Source organism: Natator depressus, chromosome 13, assembly GCF_965152275.1.
Source record: "Natator depressus isolate rNatDep1 chromosome 13, rNatDep2.hap1, whole genome shotgun sequence".
Classification (NCBI taxonomy): Eukaryota; Metazoa; Chordata; order Testudines; family Cheloniidae; genus Natator; species Natator depressus.
This window is the reverse complement of record NC_134246.1, coordinates 36,221,004-36,238,721: the sequence shown is the minus strand read 5'-3', so window position 1 is coordinate 36,238,721 and position 17,718 is coordinate 36,221,004. Positions and strand designations below refer to the sequence as shown.

The window sequence follows — 17,718 nt, the reverse complement described above, 5'->3', positions numbered from 1 at the left end:
GCACAGAATTCCCCTCGGAGCAGGAATGGTTGCGGAAGACTTTACTCGATGCCCAAGAAGCCGCAATCAAGGAAAGAGCCTGTGTTGGTTAAAAAATCGACCTGTGACTTCCTTTTATTTTCGTCATTCAGCTTGAAAGCCTACAGCACTTCCTTGCAGGCAGCGTTTCCAGGAGGGAGAGGGCAATTCAGCAATCCTTTGTAAAGTGACAGCTCACGCTGGCCCATCTAATCCGGATGGTCCTTTCGGATGGGTGGGGAAGAGGGTGGAGGGGAAATTCCCATGCCTGGGTTCCCAAGTTCAGAGCACACACTTTCAGCGTTACAAAGCAAAACATCCATGTTTCCTTGTAGCCTGGAACACAGACATTGCACGTGAGGTTGCTGCAGGCAGGAACTCTGCAGCATTTCACAGAGTCTGAGCACTCATTACGTTCTTGCAAGACTCATCCCTCTTTTGAGCGAAATGAGCACACGGGTGAACCGTCTGGTCTCCAGCTATGAGCTAGTTAGTTAGCAGTGTGGGCCGAGGGATGTGCTGGCTGCCACTTCCTGTAGCCCCCATTGGCCTGGAATGGTGAACCGCAGCCAGTGGGAGCTGCGATCGGCTGAACCTGGGGACGCTCCATGTAGACAAACTGTCCCGGCCTGCCCGCTGCTTTTCCTGACGAGCCGCGAGACAAAGGTTGCCAATCCCTGGTGTAGTCCAGGAAGGACTGACAGTTCATTCCCGTATGAACAGACTGTCCCCAAACCATGAGATTTGCTGGGCGGTCACTCCACGCCCACTAGCCATAGGTGTTAAGATAGGGACGCTAGCCCTGAACTAGTACCCAAATGTGTGGCTTGTGGGGAGTATGAGGCTTGACAAGTTACAAGCTTTCAGTAGAGCCCTCACATGCCACTCTTCAGGGCTAAATACCAGGGAAGGGGTGTCTGAGGTGTAGTGAGTTTGTCAGGTCTGAGACTGGAGTGGTTTGTGAAGGACAGTGAACACTTTGCTGGTTGGCACCAATAGGGTCACAGGAGGATGGGAGCCAGGACTCCTGGGTTCTGTCCTTGCCTCTGCTGTGTCATCTCCCCTCTGGTGCTGCACAGTCATAGCTCCCAGCTGTACAGCGTCACAGAGGCTGCCACATCCCTTTTGCATGGTCACAGACCCACCGTGGGGCTTCTCAGAAACCCTCCCGCTGCAGTCGCCCATGCTCTGCCCAGCCCCACCCTGCTCACGCTGGGCCACCATGAGAAAGATCACAAGGTCACGATCCCACCCACCGCTGAGATCAGTCGCTGTCACCCACGGCCCCCCACCACAGAGACCTGGGCAGGGTGCTGAGCGTGGAAGGGGCCAGGTGATTAAGAGCCCCAGATGTGCCCAGCTGTGAGCCAGGACCCAGAGTAGCCCTGGATCCTGCTAGACACGTCCCCACCAAGGTCTTCTCCATCCAGTGGTACATCATCCATCCAGCTGTGCGGGGACCCAGCTGGGTAGCATCCAGGCAGCTGTGCAGGATCCCCTGCTGACGCACGGCTTGTACTTCCCCCCAGCCCATGTGGTTGGCTGTGGTTGGAAACTGAGAGGCCTGAGCCCTGCATTTAGATGAGTGTGTGGGTGACACTGAGGTTTCCTGCCCCCTTGATCTCCCCCAAGCTGAGTCTATAAAGGCCCCAGGGCTGAGGCAAATGCACCATCCCTGTACTGACTGCAAACATGCAGATACAGATCTTTCTCCTGCTCCCCATGGCCTTTCTCCTGCCCTCCGGGACTTGGGCTGGTGAGTACGGCTGGGATCGGGGGCCCTGAGGCTTTAAGTTCAATGGCAGGGTCTTAAGGATGGGGCTCAGAGAGTGGGATCTAGGGGCCTGTGACAGCCTGTACCCCTATGTTCACCCCTTTTACCAGACTATGATACATTTTATACTACACGTGCCTTGTGAGGTATCATCTAAAAACTCATAATTTGCTAATCATTATTGTCCTGGAAAAATATGTGTGGTGTGTAAAGTTATAAGTTTCTACTGTATGGTGGGTTACTACAACATGTTCCAAGTCTGGGGAGCATCCACAAACCAGTTCCCTAGAGACAAAACGCCAACTGACAACTCAGCCAGGTGTCAGTGTATTCAAATGGACCATCACCTGGTTAAGTGGCCATTCTTGGGTAGGAAAGAGGACATGGGTGAAAAATTTACATCTTGTCAAAGACACATCTTGGGTTCTTGGCCGCACAGACTTTCAGTCTCCTGAACCTCAGCTAGAGATGATTTTCGAAGAAGAGAAAGAGCTAGAAGAAGGGGGAGCAGATGCCCCAAATGATGTCTCCCTTTCTCTCTACCCACCTCATTCACAACACCAGAAGTACAAAGGAAGCAACATTGTACTGGGAAAGGGGTCCTGATTACAGGCAATTCAGCCCGCACGATTGCAGAAACATGAGAGATCTCACGAGGCATAGTTTCTATGAAATTTATCACCGTCCTGTAAAGGGGTGAAAACAGGGGTAGAGACTGTCACAGGGGATTGTGTCATATAGTCTCACACAGCACTGATACCGATCAGTGTCACCCACAGCCCATGTAAGGAAGAGCTGGGGAAAGGTAAAAATAATCCTTTGGAACAGTGACAGCAGCAGCAAGCTGCCCTCAAGGGTAAAGACCCCGTGTCCCATTCTTCACCTCCTGAGCCAGCCAGTCCCCTGCCTTCAGGCCATATCAGAGCCCACGGCCCCTAGAGGTGAAAGGCTTCCAGCAACTCAGGTATCAAAAATTGAAAACAGGAAGCCCAGTTGTGCTGGGTTCCAGACATTGCATAGCTGTTACCATGTGGCTTTCCAAAGCATGAACTTTCCACATCACTGACAGAGGCAGGGGCCTGTCAACTAAACCCCAGGGGATCTATTCTTCCTTTTATCTCCCAAGGCTGTCCTCTGGGGTTCACACAGGCTAACTCTGGGTTGTGGGGTGATTGTCTTAAGGCCGAGACTGTCAGAGGCATCTCGGAGATGAAACCATTCATCTGAAACCAGAGGGTCCAGCTCCTAGGGAAAAGATAGGCCAATGCTATTGTTGGGGGTTGGGTTAAACCTTGAAAACCAGCCAATATGAGCTCCTGGTGCAATGCTCTAGATAAGTGGATGATGAACACCATCTTTGGGTGTGTAAGCCAGGGAAGGTGGGGTCAGTTCTGGATACGGCCTTGGTGAGACACCACAACTGGAAACTGTGTCCAGTTTTGGTGTCCACACCTCCAGCAGGATGTTGGCAAATTGGAAAGTGCTACAAGAACAAGCCAAGATTTGGAGACCCTGACTCGTGGGGTGCGCTCCAAGGAGAGTGATTTCCAGAGGGTATTGGAGGCGAAGAGGGGACTCATCCCCCGTATGTAGGAACCTCCATGGGGTGGGGGTTTCTGAGAGCAGGGGGCTCTTCAACCTCACTGGCCAAGGCAGGACAAGACCCAATGGCCGGGAGCTGGAGTCAGCAAAGGTCTGGCTAAGACTAATATGCAAACATTAAACATGGAACCAGGGGAACAACTGACTTGTGGCCGTGGTGGAGTGGCTGGGTGGGTTCTGGCTCTGGAGTATCCAGGGGGCCAGCTTGGAAGGTCACAATTATCCCTCCTGGCCTTGAAATCTATGGGGCTGGGTATCTAGGTGCAGAGAAGCCCCAGAGCATTTCTTACACCAGTGGTAGGGCTGAGCAGTGTTAGCCATTTCCCCAGCCAGGCTGGGTGGGCACCATAGCCAAGGAGACCCCTGCCCCCGACGCGGGCGCGTCTGTGACCTGAGTTTTCCTCAGTGGGCATCTCTGCCCCGGCCCATCCCAGGTAGGGGTTTCCAGGCAACAGCGTACGTGTCCCTGTGGTTGCCAGGTCCTGCCCTCCCCTCCCTCTGCCTGGTCCATATACCCCCCGGGGCTCAGGCAGAGGCTCCGTGCCCTGCCTGGATGGCTCTGATGATGCAGCTCTTGATCCTGGTCCTGGTCCCTTCGGCCTTTCTCCTGATCCCCGGGGCCTAGGCTGGTGATTGCTGGGGGGAAGGAGGATTGGGGCCTGTGCGGAGCAGGACCCTGACCCAGCAGGGGGATCTGTGAGCAGCTGTGAGGGTCTCCCCGCAATCCTGCTGGGGCCAAGGGGCTGTAGCGAACCCTGCAGCCTCTCCTGAGTGTGGCTGGGGCTCTCAGAGCAGCCCAAGAGGTTGGGTGGCCTATTCCCACCCCCAGGCTCCTTTGGGACCCCACTGCCAATCCGTGTCCCAGACAGGTAGCCCGGCTATGGGGCTAAGGCACAGGCCTGGGACCCAAGAAATTTGGGACCTGTTTCCAGCTCAGGCCAGGCTCCCTGTGGGGACCTTGGGCTGTTCCCTGGGTCTGGGATTTTCATGCAGTGCTGATAGGAACTGAGCACCCAAATCCCTTGGTAGGTCTAGAAACAATCTCACTGGTCCTCAGTTTCCCCATCTGTACAATGAAAAGATTATGCATGTGTCTGTCTGAACTGGACACTGTTTGGGGCAGGGATTGGGGGGTCTGTGCAAAGCCCGGCACAAGGGGGTCTTGATCTTGGCTGGGATCTGCACAGCACCTGGTATAATGGGGGCCTGGATCTCAGCCTAGGTGCCACCCTAATGTAACTAACAGCAGTGTGTTAAAGGTGGGATATTCCAAACAAGCCACCCACCTGGGTGGAGACTTCTTCAGAGCTGATCACAAAACGTTTTTTATTTTTCCATGGGAAAAACCATCAAAAGTGTTTCTTTTACAATGACCAAAACATGAAAGTTCTCACCTAAATATTACCCACAACTGGAGAGAAAGAATCAGTTGCACCATAATAATTCAGACAGGTTTGAGACGAGTCTTTCTGAGTACAAATACTATTAGTAAAACCTACAATTTTCCATTGGACCAAACATCTGGCAGGTCCGTCTTGGACCAGCCCTGGTTGGTCACTGTGGACTCATGGAGAAGGAGAAGCATCCACAGGAGACCTTTCAGTGTCCTTCTGGGGGCTGTCTGGCCTCATCTGGGGTGACCTTGATCGCCAATGCCATTACCTCAAGGCAGTGCGATTACTGACCAACTCCCAGTGTGTTTGGTACCGATTCCCCACCCAGCAGGAAATAAACTTCAGATTTAACTTCCGGCCCCATGGGGTGTCTGTGAGGGAGAGCGGAGCAGGGGGCAGGGTTCCAGGCACAGGGATCCCCCAAGGAGAGCATCGGGGAGGGGGGTTGAGGTTGTGGGGACTCCCCTTCGGGATGGGGAACTTGATCCCAGCCCGGCACAGGGAGATGATGGGTTTTTTATATGAACCTGGTCTCCCCACAGGTGAGATCATCGGGGGCCAGGAAGCCAAGCCCCACTCCAGACGCTACATGGCCTATCTGGAAATACAAGATGGGCAGGTTAAAAAAAAATGTGGAGGATTCCTGGTGAAGACAAACTTCGTGCTGACGGCCGCTCACTGCCAGGGAGAGTAAGCGCCTCTGTGCTGGGGATGTCGGGGCAGGTCGGGGTTAGCGGGTGATGGGGGAGTCAGGAGCTCTGGCGCTGTCACAGGTTGCAGGGAAGGAGCAGTTAGTGTGACAGGCTGGGAGAGCAGAGCCCAGGGGTCTGATCTGCTCAGGGGCCGTTGCAGTGTCTCTAGGGGCCTCTGCAAACCATGGCCAGATCCCGCCCTGGGTAAATCAAGCTGGGGTCTGGCCCAGTGCCGAGATTGGGGCAGGGAGGGGCTCACAGACCCAGGACAGCTCTGCAGGGCTCTGGGATGGGGGGAGCTGGGCATAGACCCCTGTCTGGATCTAGCTGGGGTGGGGTCACTGGCCTGGACAGGAGCTGAGAGCGAGGTGCTGCGAGGACAACAAGGAGTGAAGCAGCTCAGAGGAACCTCACAAGGGGCTGGTACAGGCACAGGCTAGGACCACATTGCCACTGGGCAGGTGTTTGTGCTGCAACTGGCACCCTCTAGAGGGGAAAGGCCCCTTGTGCCATTTCCTAGCCTCCTGCGCCAGCCAGTCCCCAGCCCTGGGCCAGATCGCAGTGGGCAATGTATACAGTGGTGTGTATATATATATATACTTTGCACGCTGGCAGATGAGTCCGAGATCTTGGCCTGAGAGCCCCAGGCTGCCCTGTCCCCTCCATATCACTGTTCATGAGTGAGACCCACATGTGCCAATCCGTCACCTCATGTACACTCCTGCCCCTAACGCCCCATGTATTGCTCTTGACTTTTACAGCAAGATCACTGTCAAGTTGGGAGCCCATAACATTAGTGAACAGGAACGGAGCCAACAGAAAATCCCTGTGCACCACCAGATCCCCCACCAGCAATATGACAAGAAGACCCTTAACAATGACATCATGCTCCTGCAGGTATCACCCCGCCCCCAGTGACTTGACACTACTGGAGGTACTACCCCCCACCCCATCACCCCGCCCCCAGTGACTTCACGTGAAAGCACTAGACACATCTCTATTTTCCTCTCTTGGGACGTGTTGGTCCCTTTCAGCTCCACTCCCTGGGCTGATCTGGTTCCCTGTTTTCCCTCACGTCCATGGCAGCTGTCACACAATGCAAAGCTGAATAACTGGGTGCGTCTCATCCCCCTGCCAAACGCCAAGTCCAGGGTGAGGCCAGGATCCATGTGCAGCGTGGCTGGATGGGGTTGGACTGGCAGGAACTCAAGAACTGATACCCTCCGTGAGGTGGGCCTTGAGGTCATGAAGGATGACATGTGTCAGTGGAACCATAGATACAACCCCTCAGCAATGCTGTGTGTGGGGAAGCCCGGCCTGGGGAAATTACCTTATCGGGTAAGTATCCTGCTGACCTGGAGGGTCCTTGGTTCCAGGAGGTCACTGCTGGGAGGGAATGGGGAGGTGTTTTCCAGGGCTAAATATCTAATTGCACAGTGATCCCCTACTAACCTAGCCCCACTCAGGAGACGGAGTGTTGATGCAGACATCAGACTGGCCCAAAGGGTGAAGCAATAGTGAGACCAGCTCAGCACAGCTCCTACTAGCTTGGCAAAGATCTTTTATTACACACGGCTATTGACGTTCTTTCATTTCAAACCCCGGCCACTACAACCCAATTCAACTCTACCTCAAACTCAACCCCCCTCCCCAACAAAATCCTTCCCAACTGTTCTACAAACTGAACCCCCAACACAACACTACCCCAAATTCAATCTCTTTCCCGAACAACCCTACCCCAAACTCAAACCCCACCCTATGCAACACTATCTCAAACTGAACCCCCCCAACACAAACCTACCAACTCCACCCCAAACTCAACTGCCTCCAACACAACCCTTCCAACCCTACCCCAAATTCAAACCCCACCCAAGACAGCCCTATCAACCCTACCCCAACATAGCCCAACCCAACACTATCCAAAGCTCAAACACCCAGTACAACTGTACCCAACCCTTCCTCAAACTCCACCCAACACAATCCTACCCAACTCTAACAAACTTAACCTGTCCTGCACAACTGTCCCCAACTCCAACTCTTCCCAACACTACCCAATCTCTACTAAATTTAACCACTGTCCTATCCAGCTCTACCCTGTTCTACTAAACTCTACCCAAACTCATCCCTACCCACATCCACCCAATTCAAACCCTACCCAATTCTACCCAACCCAAATTCAACTCTACCAAACTCTGCCTAACCCTACTAGTGCCAAATATTGAAACCTCCCCTACTCTGGTGCAATCAGATCTGCAGATGAACAGTCATGCTACAGATATGCAAGATGTAATTGTGGTTATTCTTAATCCCAGGGTGATTCTGGTGGCCCCTTGGTATGTGAGGGAGTGGCCCAGGGCATCGCTTCATACGTTGACAAGCATTTGTGCAAGCCAAGCGTGTTTACAAGACTCTCCACCTTCATTCCCTGGATCCAGAACATTCTGCAGAAACAGCATTAAAGGAGACACCTGTTTTCCTGGCTCTTTGCATGGCTAGACCAGCCATGGGCTAATTAGGCTTTGCATGTGAAATGCAGATTATCTTCATTAGTTTTAGAAAAATGCTATGAATTGATTGGTCTCAAAATGGATTGGGGGTGGGGGAAGCAGTCCGTAGATGTTGGGATAAAACCCCTGTGTGTCTCTATGAGTTTTTGAACTATCCTATGGGATTCTAGAGCAGGGATCAGATTCCCTCTATTAAACCCTATAGGGTGGTGCCAGAAAAACCATATAGAAAGGCTGGTATTGGAGCCAGCACCCCATAGAGGGAAAAGGTGATATCCTCTTGCATCAATTTCTCTTAGAGAGAGAGACAAGCTTTGAGCTTACACAGAGCTCTTCTTTACATCCGGAAAGGTTCTCTATGTGTCACAGCTCAATGCAAGGTGGAAACAGATTGTTTAACATAAGAAGTTAACACATATTTCAAGGGACCATTCAAGCTGAAGTAGCCTGTTAACACCTCTCCAGTCATAGGGGGAGAAAGAGGGTGGGAAAGGTGTGGGGAAGGAGGTTTGGTGGGCTACAGATTGTTGTAATAAGCCATAAATCCAGTGTATCTATTCACTTCCTGTTTTTTGAGTGTCTAGCAAAGTTATGAATTTAAGCTCCCAGGCTCACTTTTTGCAAGTGTTGTGCAGGTTTCCTTTGAGGATGAGGACTGAGAGGTCAGCTATGGAGTGATCATTTTGTGAAAAGTGTTCAACCCCAGGTGATAAGGTGTTTTTGGCTTTCATAATTTTTCTGTGTGAGTTCATTCAAGGGTGGTTGTCTCATTTCACCCATCTAGTTGTTATTGGGGCATTTAGTGCACTGGATAAGGTACGCCACATGTTTTGATGGGTATGCGTAGGACCCATGTATCTAGAAAGGTGCGTTGTGGGGAGGGGGTGTTTGTCATCATAACAGTGGAGATAGGTCTGCAAGTTTTGCATCTTTTGTTCTGGCAGGGTCTGATACTACTTTGAATTGGTGGGTCCTGGTCTGGGCAAAGCTTGCTTCTGATGAAGAGCAAGGAGAGAAATATATACTAAATACTTATGCTAAACAATCTGTTCAACCTTGTACTTAGCTATGACACCCTGAGAACCTTTCCCAGACCTGAAGAGCTCTGTGTAAGCTCAAAAGCTTGTCTCTCTCACCAACAAAAGTTGGTCCAATAAAAGATATCACCTCACAGATCTTGTTGCCTTTTGATCAGATTACAACTTTGACTGGTAAAGGTAACAGTGTTGATGCTATATACTTATAATTCTGGAAGTCATCAGACTTGGTACTGCACATGTTGATTAGAAAACTAGAACTATGTAAAATTACCATGGCCCACATAATATAGGTTAAAAGCTGGCTAAATGATAGATCTCAAAATGTAATTGTAAATGTGGAATCATCACCAAATGGATGTGTTTCTTGTGGGCTCAGGGATCCATTCTTGTCCTATGCAATTTACCATTTTTATCAATGCCCTGGAAGAAAACTTAAAATCAGTACTGATAATGTTTGCCGATGACTCAAAAATTGGGGGAGTGATAAATAATGCAGAGGACAGGTCACCAATACAGAGTGATCTGGATCGTTTGGTAAGCTGGGAGCAAGCAAACAATATGCATTTTAATATAGCTAAATGTCAATGTATCCATCGAGGAACAAAGAATATTGGCCAGATTTACAGACTGTCTCCTGGGAAGTAAGGACTCCGCAAAAGATTTGGGGGCCAAGATGAACATGAGCTCCCAGTGCGATACTGTGGCCAAGAGAGCTAGTGTGATCCTGGGATGCATCAACAGGGGAATCTAGAGTCGGAGCACAGAGGTTATTTTACCTTGGGATTTGGTCCTGGTGCGACTGTTGCTGGAACCCTGTGTGCAGATCTGGGGCCCACAATTCAAGAAAGGTGCTGATAAATTGGAGAGGGATCAGAAAAGAGCCATGAGAATGATTAAAGGATAAGAAAACCTGCCTTCGAGTGATAGACTCAAGAAGCTCCATCTATTTAGCTTAACAAAGAGAAGGTTAAGGGGTGATGTGATTGCAGTCTATAAGTACCTACATGAGGAACAAATATTTAATAATGGCTTCTTCAGTCCAGCAGAAAAAGGTCGAACACTTATAGGAAATGTTGTATCTTGCCGTATTACTTTTCCATCAGATGTCTGGGTAGTTAAAGTCCCCTCCCCTCCATCTGCCCTCTTTACTTGTTAATTTCACATGGTGGTTTGTGGCCTCTGGAATCAGCACAGAGTTTTATGAAATCACATCCCTGTGAGTGTTTCCTTCCCTCCTGGATCTCTGTCATCCAGGCGAGGGGAGCCCCAGCCACTCAGAGGTTGAACCCAGCAGTCTGAACTGTCTGTCAAACCAGGGCAGAAGGAACAACAAATTACTAGGATCCAGCTACTCTATTTGCATCTGCCTGTGCTGTCACATTGGGGAATGTGAGACGGGGCTTTTCCCATCTGGGTACTGGCTGCTGGGGACTTGCTGGCTCAGGGGTCAGGGAATGGGATACAAAAGCTCAGTTAATGCTGCAGTATCTGAGCTGAGGCCTGGAATCTGGCCTGGGTTCCCAAGTTCAGAGCAAACACTTTCAATGTTATAAAGCAAAACTTACATGTTTCCCATAGCCTGGAACATAGGCGCCGACTTCCCCTCTAGCTGGGGGATGCTCAACACCCCCCCCTTCTGCCCCAGCTCCTGCCCCCACTCCACCCCTTCCCCTAAGCGCCTGCCCCACCTTTCCCACCCCTACTCTGCCCCCACCCTGCCTCTTTCCAGCACCTCCTTCCCGCATGTTGCGAAACAGATGTTTGCGGCAGGTGCTGGGAGGGAGGGGGAGAAGTTGATCAGCAGGGCTGGCGGCGGGCGAGAGGTGCTGGGGGGAGGGAGGAGAGGGGGGAGCTTGGCTACCGATGGGTACTAGGGTGCCCAGATGTCCTGATTTTATAGGGACAGTCCCAATATTTGGGGCTTTGTCTTATATAGGTGCCTATTACCCCCCACCTCCCTTCCCAATGTTTCACATTTGCTGTCTGGTCACCCTAGTGGGTGCGGAGCACCCACTAATTTTTCTCTGTGGCTGCTTCATCCCCGGAGCACCCACGGAGTCAGCGCCTATGGCCCGGAATACAGACATTGCACAGGAGGTTAATGCAGGCAGCAACTTCCAAGCATTGCACAAAGTCTGAACACTAAATGGTTTTTTGTAAGACTCATCCCTATTTTGAGTGAAAAGCAAACACACAGGTCAACAGGTTTCTTCTCTAGCTACGAGTCTGTTAGTTCTTAGCTAATGCCATCTGCCATCTGCCAGCATCACACCGTGTAGTCCATCACTGGGTAGCCAGGGAGGGCTCACAGCTCTCTCCCATGTGAACTGGGCTGTCACCAAGCCACGTGATTCCCTGGATATCTGCTGTGACAAGCTGCAAAGTCCTCCTGCCTGCACTTTCACCGGCATTCATACAGGAAGGGGAAGAGCCAGCTGCAGTTACATGCAGGCTCTCTGACCAGCCCCTGCCTGGGAAGGCTACTCCCAGCGCCACAGGCATGCACTCCCTCTGTACAAAGCAAGCTCATAAAATTCTCCCCCTCCCTCAATGTGGAAAGGAATATGAAACAGCCTTTTTCCCCTGAGTTATGATTCCCACACACTTCTCTCCAACTCATTGGTTTAGATAAAGGAAATGTTTATTAACTACAAAGGATAGATTTTAAGTGATTATAAGTGATAGCAAACAGATCAAAGCAGATTCCTTAGCAAATAAGCAAAAACCACAAACTAAACTTAATATACTAAATAGATTGGATATGAATAGCAGATTCTCACTCTAAGAGAGGATATAAGCAGGCTGCAGATTCTTAAGGGGCCAGCTGCACTTGCTTTACAGCTTGGAATCCCCAGGTGTTTCATTCACAGGCTAAAAATCCCATTAGCCCGGGTCCAGCACTTCCCCCAGTTCAGTCTTTGTCCCTCAGGTGTTTCCAGGAGTCTTTTTGAGTAGGGAGCGAAGAACACCCAATGATGTCAATCTCCTGCCTTATATAGCTTTTGCATATGGCGGGAACCCTTTGTTCTCAAAGTTGGGTTCCCACACCAGTCTGTGGAAAAATACAGACATCCCAAGATGGAGTCTAGAGACATGTGGTCTCATCACATGTTTTTGCAGAGTCATAGCAACCATTATTTGGAGGCTGTCTATAGCATTCTCAGGAAGGCTCCCCAGATGGGAGAAAAGCTTCTCCTAAGGCCCATTGCTTTTTTTTCTCCTAATGGTCCATTGCCCTGAATAGGCCCTTCCCCACCCACTATCTAGACTGGAAGCATCATGTCTAGTTGGCGTTACCCAGGTGTAACTACATTTGAAATACAAATCATAGAATAGAATATCATAGAATATCAGGGTTGGACGGGATCTTAGGAGGTCATCTAGTCCACCCCCCTGCTCAAAGCAGGACCAATCCCCAACTAAATCATCCCAGCCAGGGCTTTGTCAAGCCTGACCTTAAAAACTTCTAAGGAAGGAGATTCCACCACCACCTCCCTAGGTAACCCATTCCAGTGCTTCACCACCCTCTTAGTGAAAAAGTTTTTCCTAATATCCAACCTAAACCTCCCCCACTGCAACTTGAGACCATTACTCCCCATTCTGTCATCTGGTACCACTGGGAACAGTCTCCTCTTTGAAACCCCCTTTCAGGTAGTTGAAAGCAGCTATCAAATCCCTCCTCATTCTTCTTGGTGGGGAGGGATAGCTCAGTGGTTTGAGGTTTGGCCCGCTAAACCCAGGGTTGTGAGTTCAATCCTTGAGGGGGCCATTTAGGGACATGGGGCAAAAATTGGGGATTGGTCCTGCTTTGAACCAGGGGGTTGGACTAGATGACCTCCTGAGGTCCCTTTGAACCCTGATATTCTATGATGATTCTGCAGACTAAATAATCTCAGTTCCCTCAGCCTCTCCTCATAAATCATGTGCTCCAATCCCCTAATCATTTTTGTTGCCCTTTGCTGGACTCTTTCCAGTTTTTCACTACATCCTTCTTGTAGTGTGGGGCCCAAAACTGGACACAGTACTCCAGATGAGGCCTCACCAATGCCAAATAGATGGGAATGATCACATCCCTCGATCTGCTGGCAATGCCCCTACTTATACAGCCCAAAATATCATTAGCCTTCTTGGCAACAAGGGCACACTGTTGACTTATATCCAGCTTCTCATCCATTGTAACCCCTAGGTCCTTTTCTGCAGAACTGCTGCCTAGCTGCTCGGTCCCTAGTCTGTAGCGGTGCATGGGATTCTTCCATCCTAAGTGCAGGACTCTGCACTTGCCCTTGTTTAACCTCATCAGATTTCTTTTGGCCCAATCCTCCAATTTGTCTAGGTCCCTCTGTATCCTATCCCTACCTTCCAGCGTATCTACCACTCCTCCCAGTTTAGTGTCATCTGCAAACTTGCTGAGGGTGCAATCCACACCATCCTCCAGATTGTTAATGAAGATATTGAACAATATATAGTCAATATTAATAACTTCAGATACAAAAATGACACATGCATACAAATAGGATAATCATATTCAGCAAATCATAACATTTCCAATGACACCTCACGTCATGTCTTGCATAAAATACTTCATAACTATTATGGTAGAGCTCCAAACTTGTCCCCGTGGGTCCCACTCTTCCAGGCAGTTTATGCTAGCTTCAGAGGCTCACTGCAACCCTCCACTAGGGCCAGGACAACCTCTCTCTAGGGCCAGGGATACAGTCTACTGAGCCCTCTTCATCATAAGCCAGTAAGGAGCTTGGTGAGAGAACTCCCACAGTCTCTGTTGCTTCTACAGCCTCATACCAAAACAGTTTAGCCTCCTGTCCTGAGAGGGGCCTGTCTTCCCTTCTCAGGACATGTATCTGTAGTGGTGGGTTGGGGGGAAACCTGGGCCCACCCTCTACTCTGGGTTCCAGCCCAGGGACACTAATGGTAGCAGCTATTGGCAGCCAGCCTTCACTGCCAGAGTTGCTATATTTCCCTGGGCCACTTCCCCACAGCTCTCCTGCTTCTCCCTGACTAATGACTTGAGGGTGTCTTCATTAACCAGCCCTCCATCTGCACTTCCTTTCACTGGCTCTCCTCTGCCGGAGAGGAGAGTGAGCCCTGTTATAGTGTCAGAGGGGCCTTAATTAGAGTCAGGTGATCACATTAGCTTAATGGCCTCACCTGACTCTTTGCAGGTTAATTGAAGTCAAGTGTTTTCATTATCCCCTGCCCTGGTCAGTCAGGGAACAGAAAACTGCTAATCCAGTGGCTAGAAACTCTGCCTCGGACTCTCTCCTATAGCCCTTTGGCCTGAAGGGAGGAGGGAGACTGCTGGGGCTGCTAGGCCCTTGCTGCTGCTACTCCTCTAGCTACTCCCCTGGCTGGGCCAGGCACCACCCCCATCCCTCTCTGCTACCTGGTTGTTGGCTGGCTGCTAGACAGCCCCCCCCAGTGGCTGCTACTGCTCCTGCTGCAGCCCCTTGGGGCGGGGGGGCTGCTGGCCCGCTCCCCAGAGGAGGGGAGTGAGGGACCCCTGCTCCAGCCCCAGTTGCTGCGGACACCACCATCACCACCGCCATCTGAGAGGGGTCCTTTCTGCCTGCCTGGACCACCAGACTGCCACCTGGAGCTGCTGGAGCTACTGCTGTGGTTGCTGCTGAGGAGCTGCTGAACCCGAAGGAGGAGGAGAAGAAGACCATCTGCTGCGGGGGGAGCGCACAGAGACTCTGCAGACCACTGGGGAGGGGGCTTTCAAAGACCAAGTAGCTTTTGAACTGTGCTCTTGTGGTGGGGGCTTTTGACTGTGGGGACACAGGGGGTGTGGCGTGGAGCCTGCCCCGCTGGTCCATCCGTGTGTCCCCCTTTGCCCCCCCCACCACCACCGTCATCGCTGCCCCCTCCACCACCCCCAGTGGACACTTACCATCTGCCTCAGCTCCTGCCTCTGGGACTTCGCTGCTCACCTGGCTGGCCACGCCCTGATTCCACCATTTGGGCCTGAAGCAGCAGCCAGCCCAAACTGACTTTTTGTGCAAGTGGGCACATGTGCCCCCCCCCCAGCTTTGCCTCTTACTACCTGCCCCTTGCAGCCTTTTGCCCCCCTCTTTGCCCCAGCCCCCCCCCTTCTAGCTTCAGTTTATTTGCCTGCCCTGCCCTTTTCCCTCTGCAGCTTTTATTTGTTTGCCCCGCCCCAGCCTCTGAAGCTAGCCCCTTGGTTCCCTGTCCTGCCTCCAGCCTGGTTCTTCCCCCTCCCCCTGCGGTTCCCCTGCCCTGATTAGCCCCTCGCTCCGTGCGCCCATGCCCCCTCCCATGCGCTTGTGCCCCTCTCCATTTTAGTTTGAACTCCTTTTCACTTCACCCCTCCATGCTGTTGTATTCCCCCCTCCCCTAGTGCAGCTAGAGGATTTGGAATCCCACCCCGTGTCAGTGACTGACCCCTAGCCCTTGATTGCCCCCCCATCCAGCCCACCCCTTTTGGCGCCCTCCTCCCCTGCCTGTAGCCTAGTGGGGAGGGGTGGTCGACCTGCTTCCCCTTTCCCCTCCTCCTTCTGGTGTTTTCCCCTCCCACCCTGCTCATTATGGTGGGGGACAAGGCGAGTGAGACCCCTTTGGCAGACCCCACCGCCCCTCCCCTGCCTGCTGCCCCGTCACCCCCCTGAGCCTCTACCTCCACCGCCATGGCCAAACCACCTGCTAATACCCCCGCTGGGGCACCGGAGGTGGTGGACACCGGGGTGACCTCTGCTGCTGCCACGTCCCTCACCCCCCCCCCGACTCTGGGAAAGCCCCTGCAGCCGGCGGGAAGGGCCAAGGTAAAAATAAGGGGAAGGCCCCCACTAAAAAGACCAAGCCATCCATGGCAGGGGCTGCCCCCACTGCTGTGGCCCCGCCACTGGCCGCAGCATCCCTCCCTGCTGTTCCCTCCACCAGCTCTGCGAGTGCCCCTCCCTCACCCGCAGGGCATACCCCCCGCCTGCCGCTAAGTCATCTCTCCCAGCCACCATCTCTACTATCATCTATAGTGGCCAGGACCCCTTCCCCACCTTGACCAGGAAACACGGCGTCCGTTGCCTCCAGGTGCCCACCTCACCCCATGGGGAGACCTACCTGTGAGCATTGGGTGGTGGGGTCCACAGCCATCATGGTGGCCTCTAAAATGTACGGCAAGGTCGTCTTGTTCCTGGTATTGGAGGCTGCTGCCCAGGAGGCGGTGGAGAAGGGCCTGGAGGTGTGGGGCACGTTCATCCCCCTGGAGCCGCTAGAGGACCTGGGCATCCGACTGGTCCTGATGTCCGTCCCTCCCTTTCTTCCCAATGCCGCCCTGTTACCCGCCCTCTCCACCCTGGGGAAACCCATCTCCGAATTCAGCCCTCTCCCACTGGGCTGCAAAGACCCCGCCCTCCGTCACGTCCTCTCGTTTTGCCGGCAGGTGCAGCTTCCACTGCTACCGGCGGCGCATGATGGAGAGGCGCTCGAGGGGTCATTCCTGGTCCCCTACCGGGGGCCCATTACCGGGTGCATTACTCTACGGGGGAGGCCCGGTGCTACCTCTGCCGGGTGATGGGGCACTTCCAGAGGGACTACTCCTTGGCCTGGCAAGAAGGAGCATCCGGGATCCCCGAGCACCGGCAGGGCACCAGCCCTGTCATCGCTGGCTACCTGGCACCCGAAGCCACCCCTCCTCCTTCCCAGTCCACCACTGATCCCTCTCGGGCCTGAGAGGCACCTCCCCGACTATGCCCAGACGAGCGGGAGAGCCCCACCTCTGCTGCCTGCAATCTGGCGGGGCCCGTGGAGGAGAGTTGGTGGGGACACCGCCGGGCATGGGAGAGGGCCTTCTCCAGGGGGAATCTTCACTCCCTCGTGCTTTCCCACCGTTACCCCCCCCCCTGAGTCCCTGAGCCATTGCCCCTGCCCCCGACCCGACCCCTGCTAGCCAGCCCCCAGATGATGCCACGGAGGGCTGGGCCCTAGTACAGGGGAAGCGGGGCAAGTGGAGGGCTCGAGCTCCGCTCCTCCCATCCGATGTGGAGGCCCCCCAGAAGACCAATAAAGGGGGCACCGATGCCGAGCCTTCCGCTTTGCCCACAGGTGCGATCCATCCACCAGTGCCGGCTGGGGCAGACGTGGCAGCACCAGAGGGCAGTATCTCCCCTCCACGGGACTCCCTTCCCTCTGAGGCCCCCGATGGAGCCCCTCCTGCCCCGTTACCATCTGAAGCCCCTGTGAGCCCCGTGGTGATTGTCGCTTCGGGTGCCAGCGAGGAGAACCCCGGGTAGTGGAAGGCGATCTCCCCTCCATTTATGAGGAGATTGAGGCCCTGGGTCTGAGCCCGGTCACCCAGAGGGAGGATGACCCTTTGCCAGCGGGCCTCAATCTACGTGACCTCACCCTGGGCCCTCTTTCCCCATGCTCCGCCCCCCAACCACTGCTTCTGCTCCCACCTCCGAGCGTCCCTTGGGCTCCTCCAGCTGCCCGGCCGCAGGTGGCACCCTGCTGACGGCCACTGAGCCTACTGCGGCAACGGCCGGTGCCACGCGGCTCAGACCCGAGCCCCATGGGTATCCCCCATAGGTGTGGGGCTACCGACCACCTTACCCCACTGAAGACTGTCCACCTTCTGAAGCCGTGGCTGCTATGCCTGCCATAGACCCTGAGCCTGGCATCATTGGGCGTCCCCTTCCCACCACCCAGATCCCTGAGCCC

General features: G+C 53.2%; 1 protein-coding gene across 1 annotated transcript; it reads left to right on the top strand.

Moving 5' to 3' along the window:
- Positions 1-1,710: 1,710 nt before the first annotated feature.
- Positions 1,711-7,939, top strand: LOC141996962 (granzyme H-like). The gene is made up of 5 exons (XM_074969256.1): positions 1,711-1,774; positions 5,331-5,478; positions 6,242-6,377; positions 6,567-6,818; positions 7,793-7,939. Exons 1-5 carry the CDS (start codon positions 1,711-1,713, stop codon positions 7,937-7,939), a joined length of 747 nt encoding a protein of 248 aa, XP_074825357.1.
- Positions 7,940-17,718: the final 9,779 nt, after the last annotated feature.

What these genes read in the sequence shown, in the direction of transcription:
- LOC141996962 (XM_074969256.1), top strand. Translation starts at nt 1,711, where the DNA reads ATGCAGATACAGATCTTTCTCCTGCTCCCCATGGCCTTTCTCCTGCCC. An exon ending in GCCCTCCGGGACTTGGGCTG is followed by an intron (nt 1,775 to 5,330) that starts GTGAGTACGGCT and finishes GTCTCCCCACAG; the next exon opens with GTGAGATCATCGGGGGCCAG. An exon ending in ATGACATCATGCTCCTGCAG is followed by an intron (nt 6,378 to 6,566) that starts GTATCACCCCGC and finishes CGTCCATGGCAG; the next exon opens with CTGTCACACAATGCAAAGCT.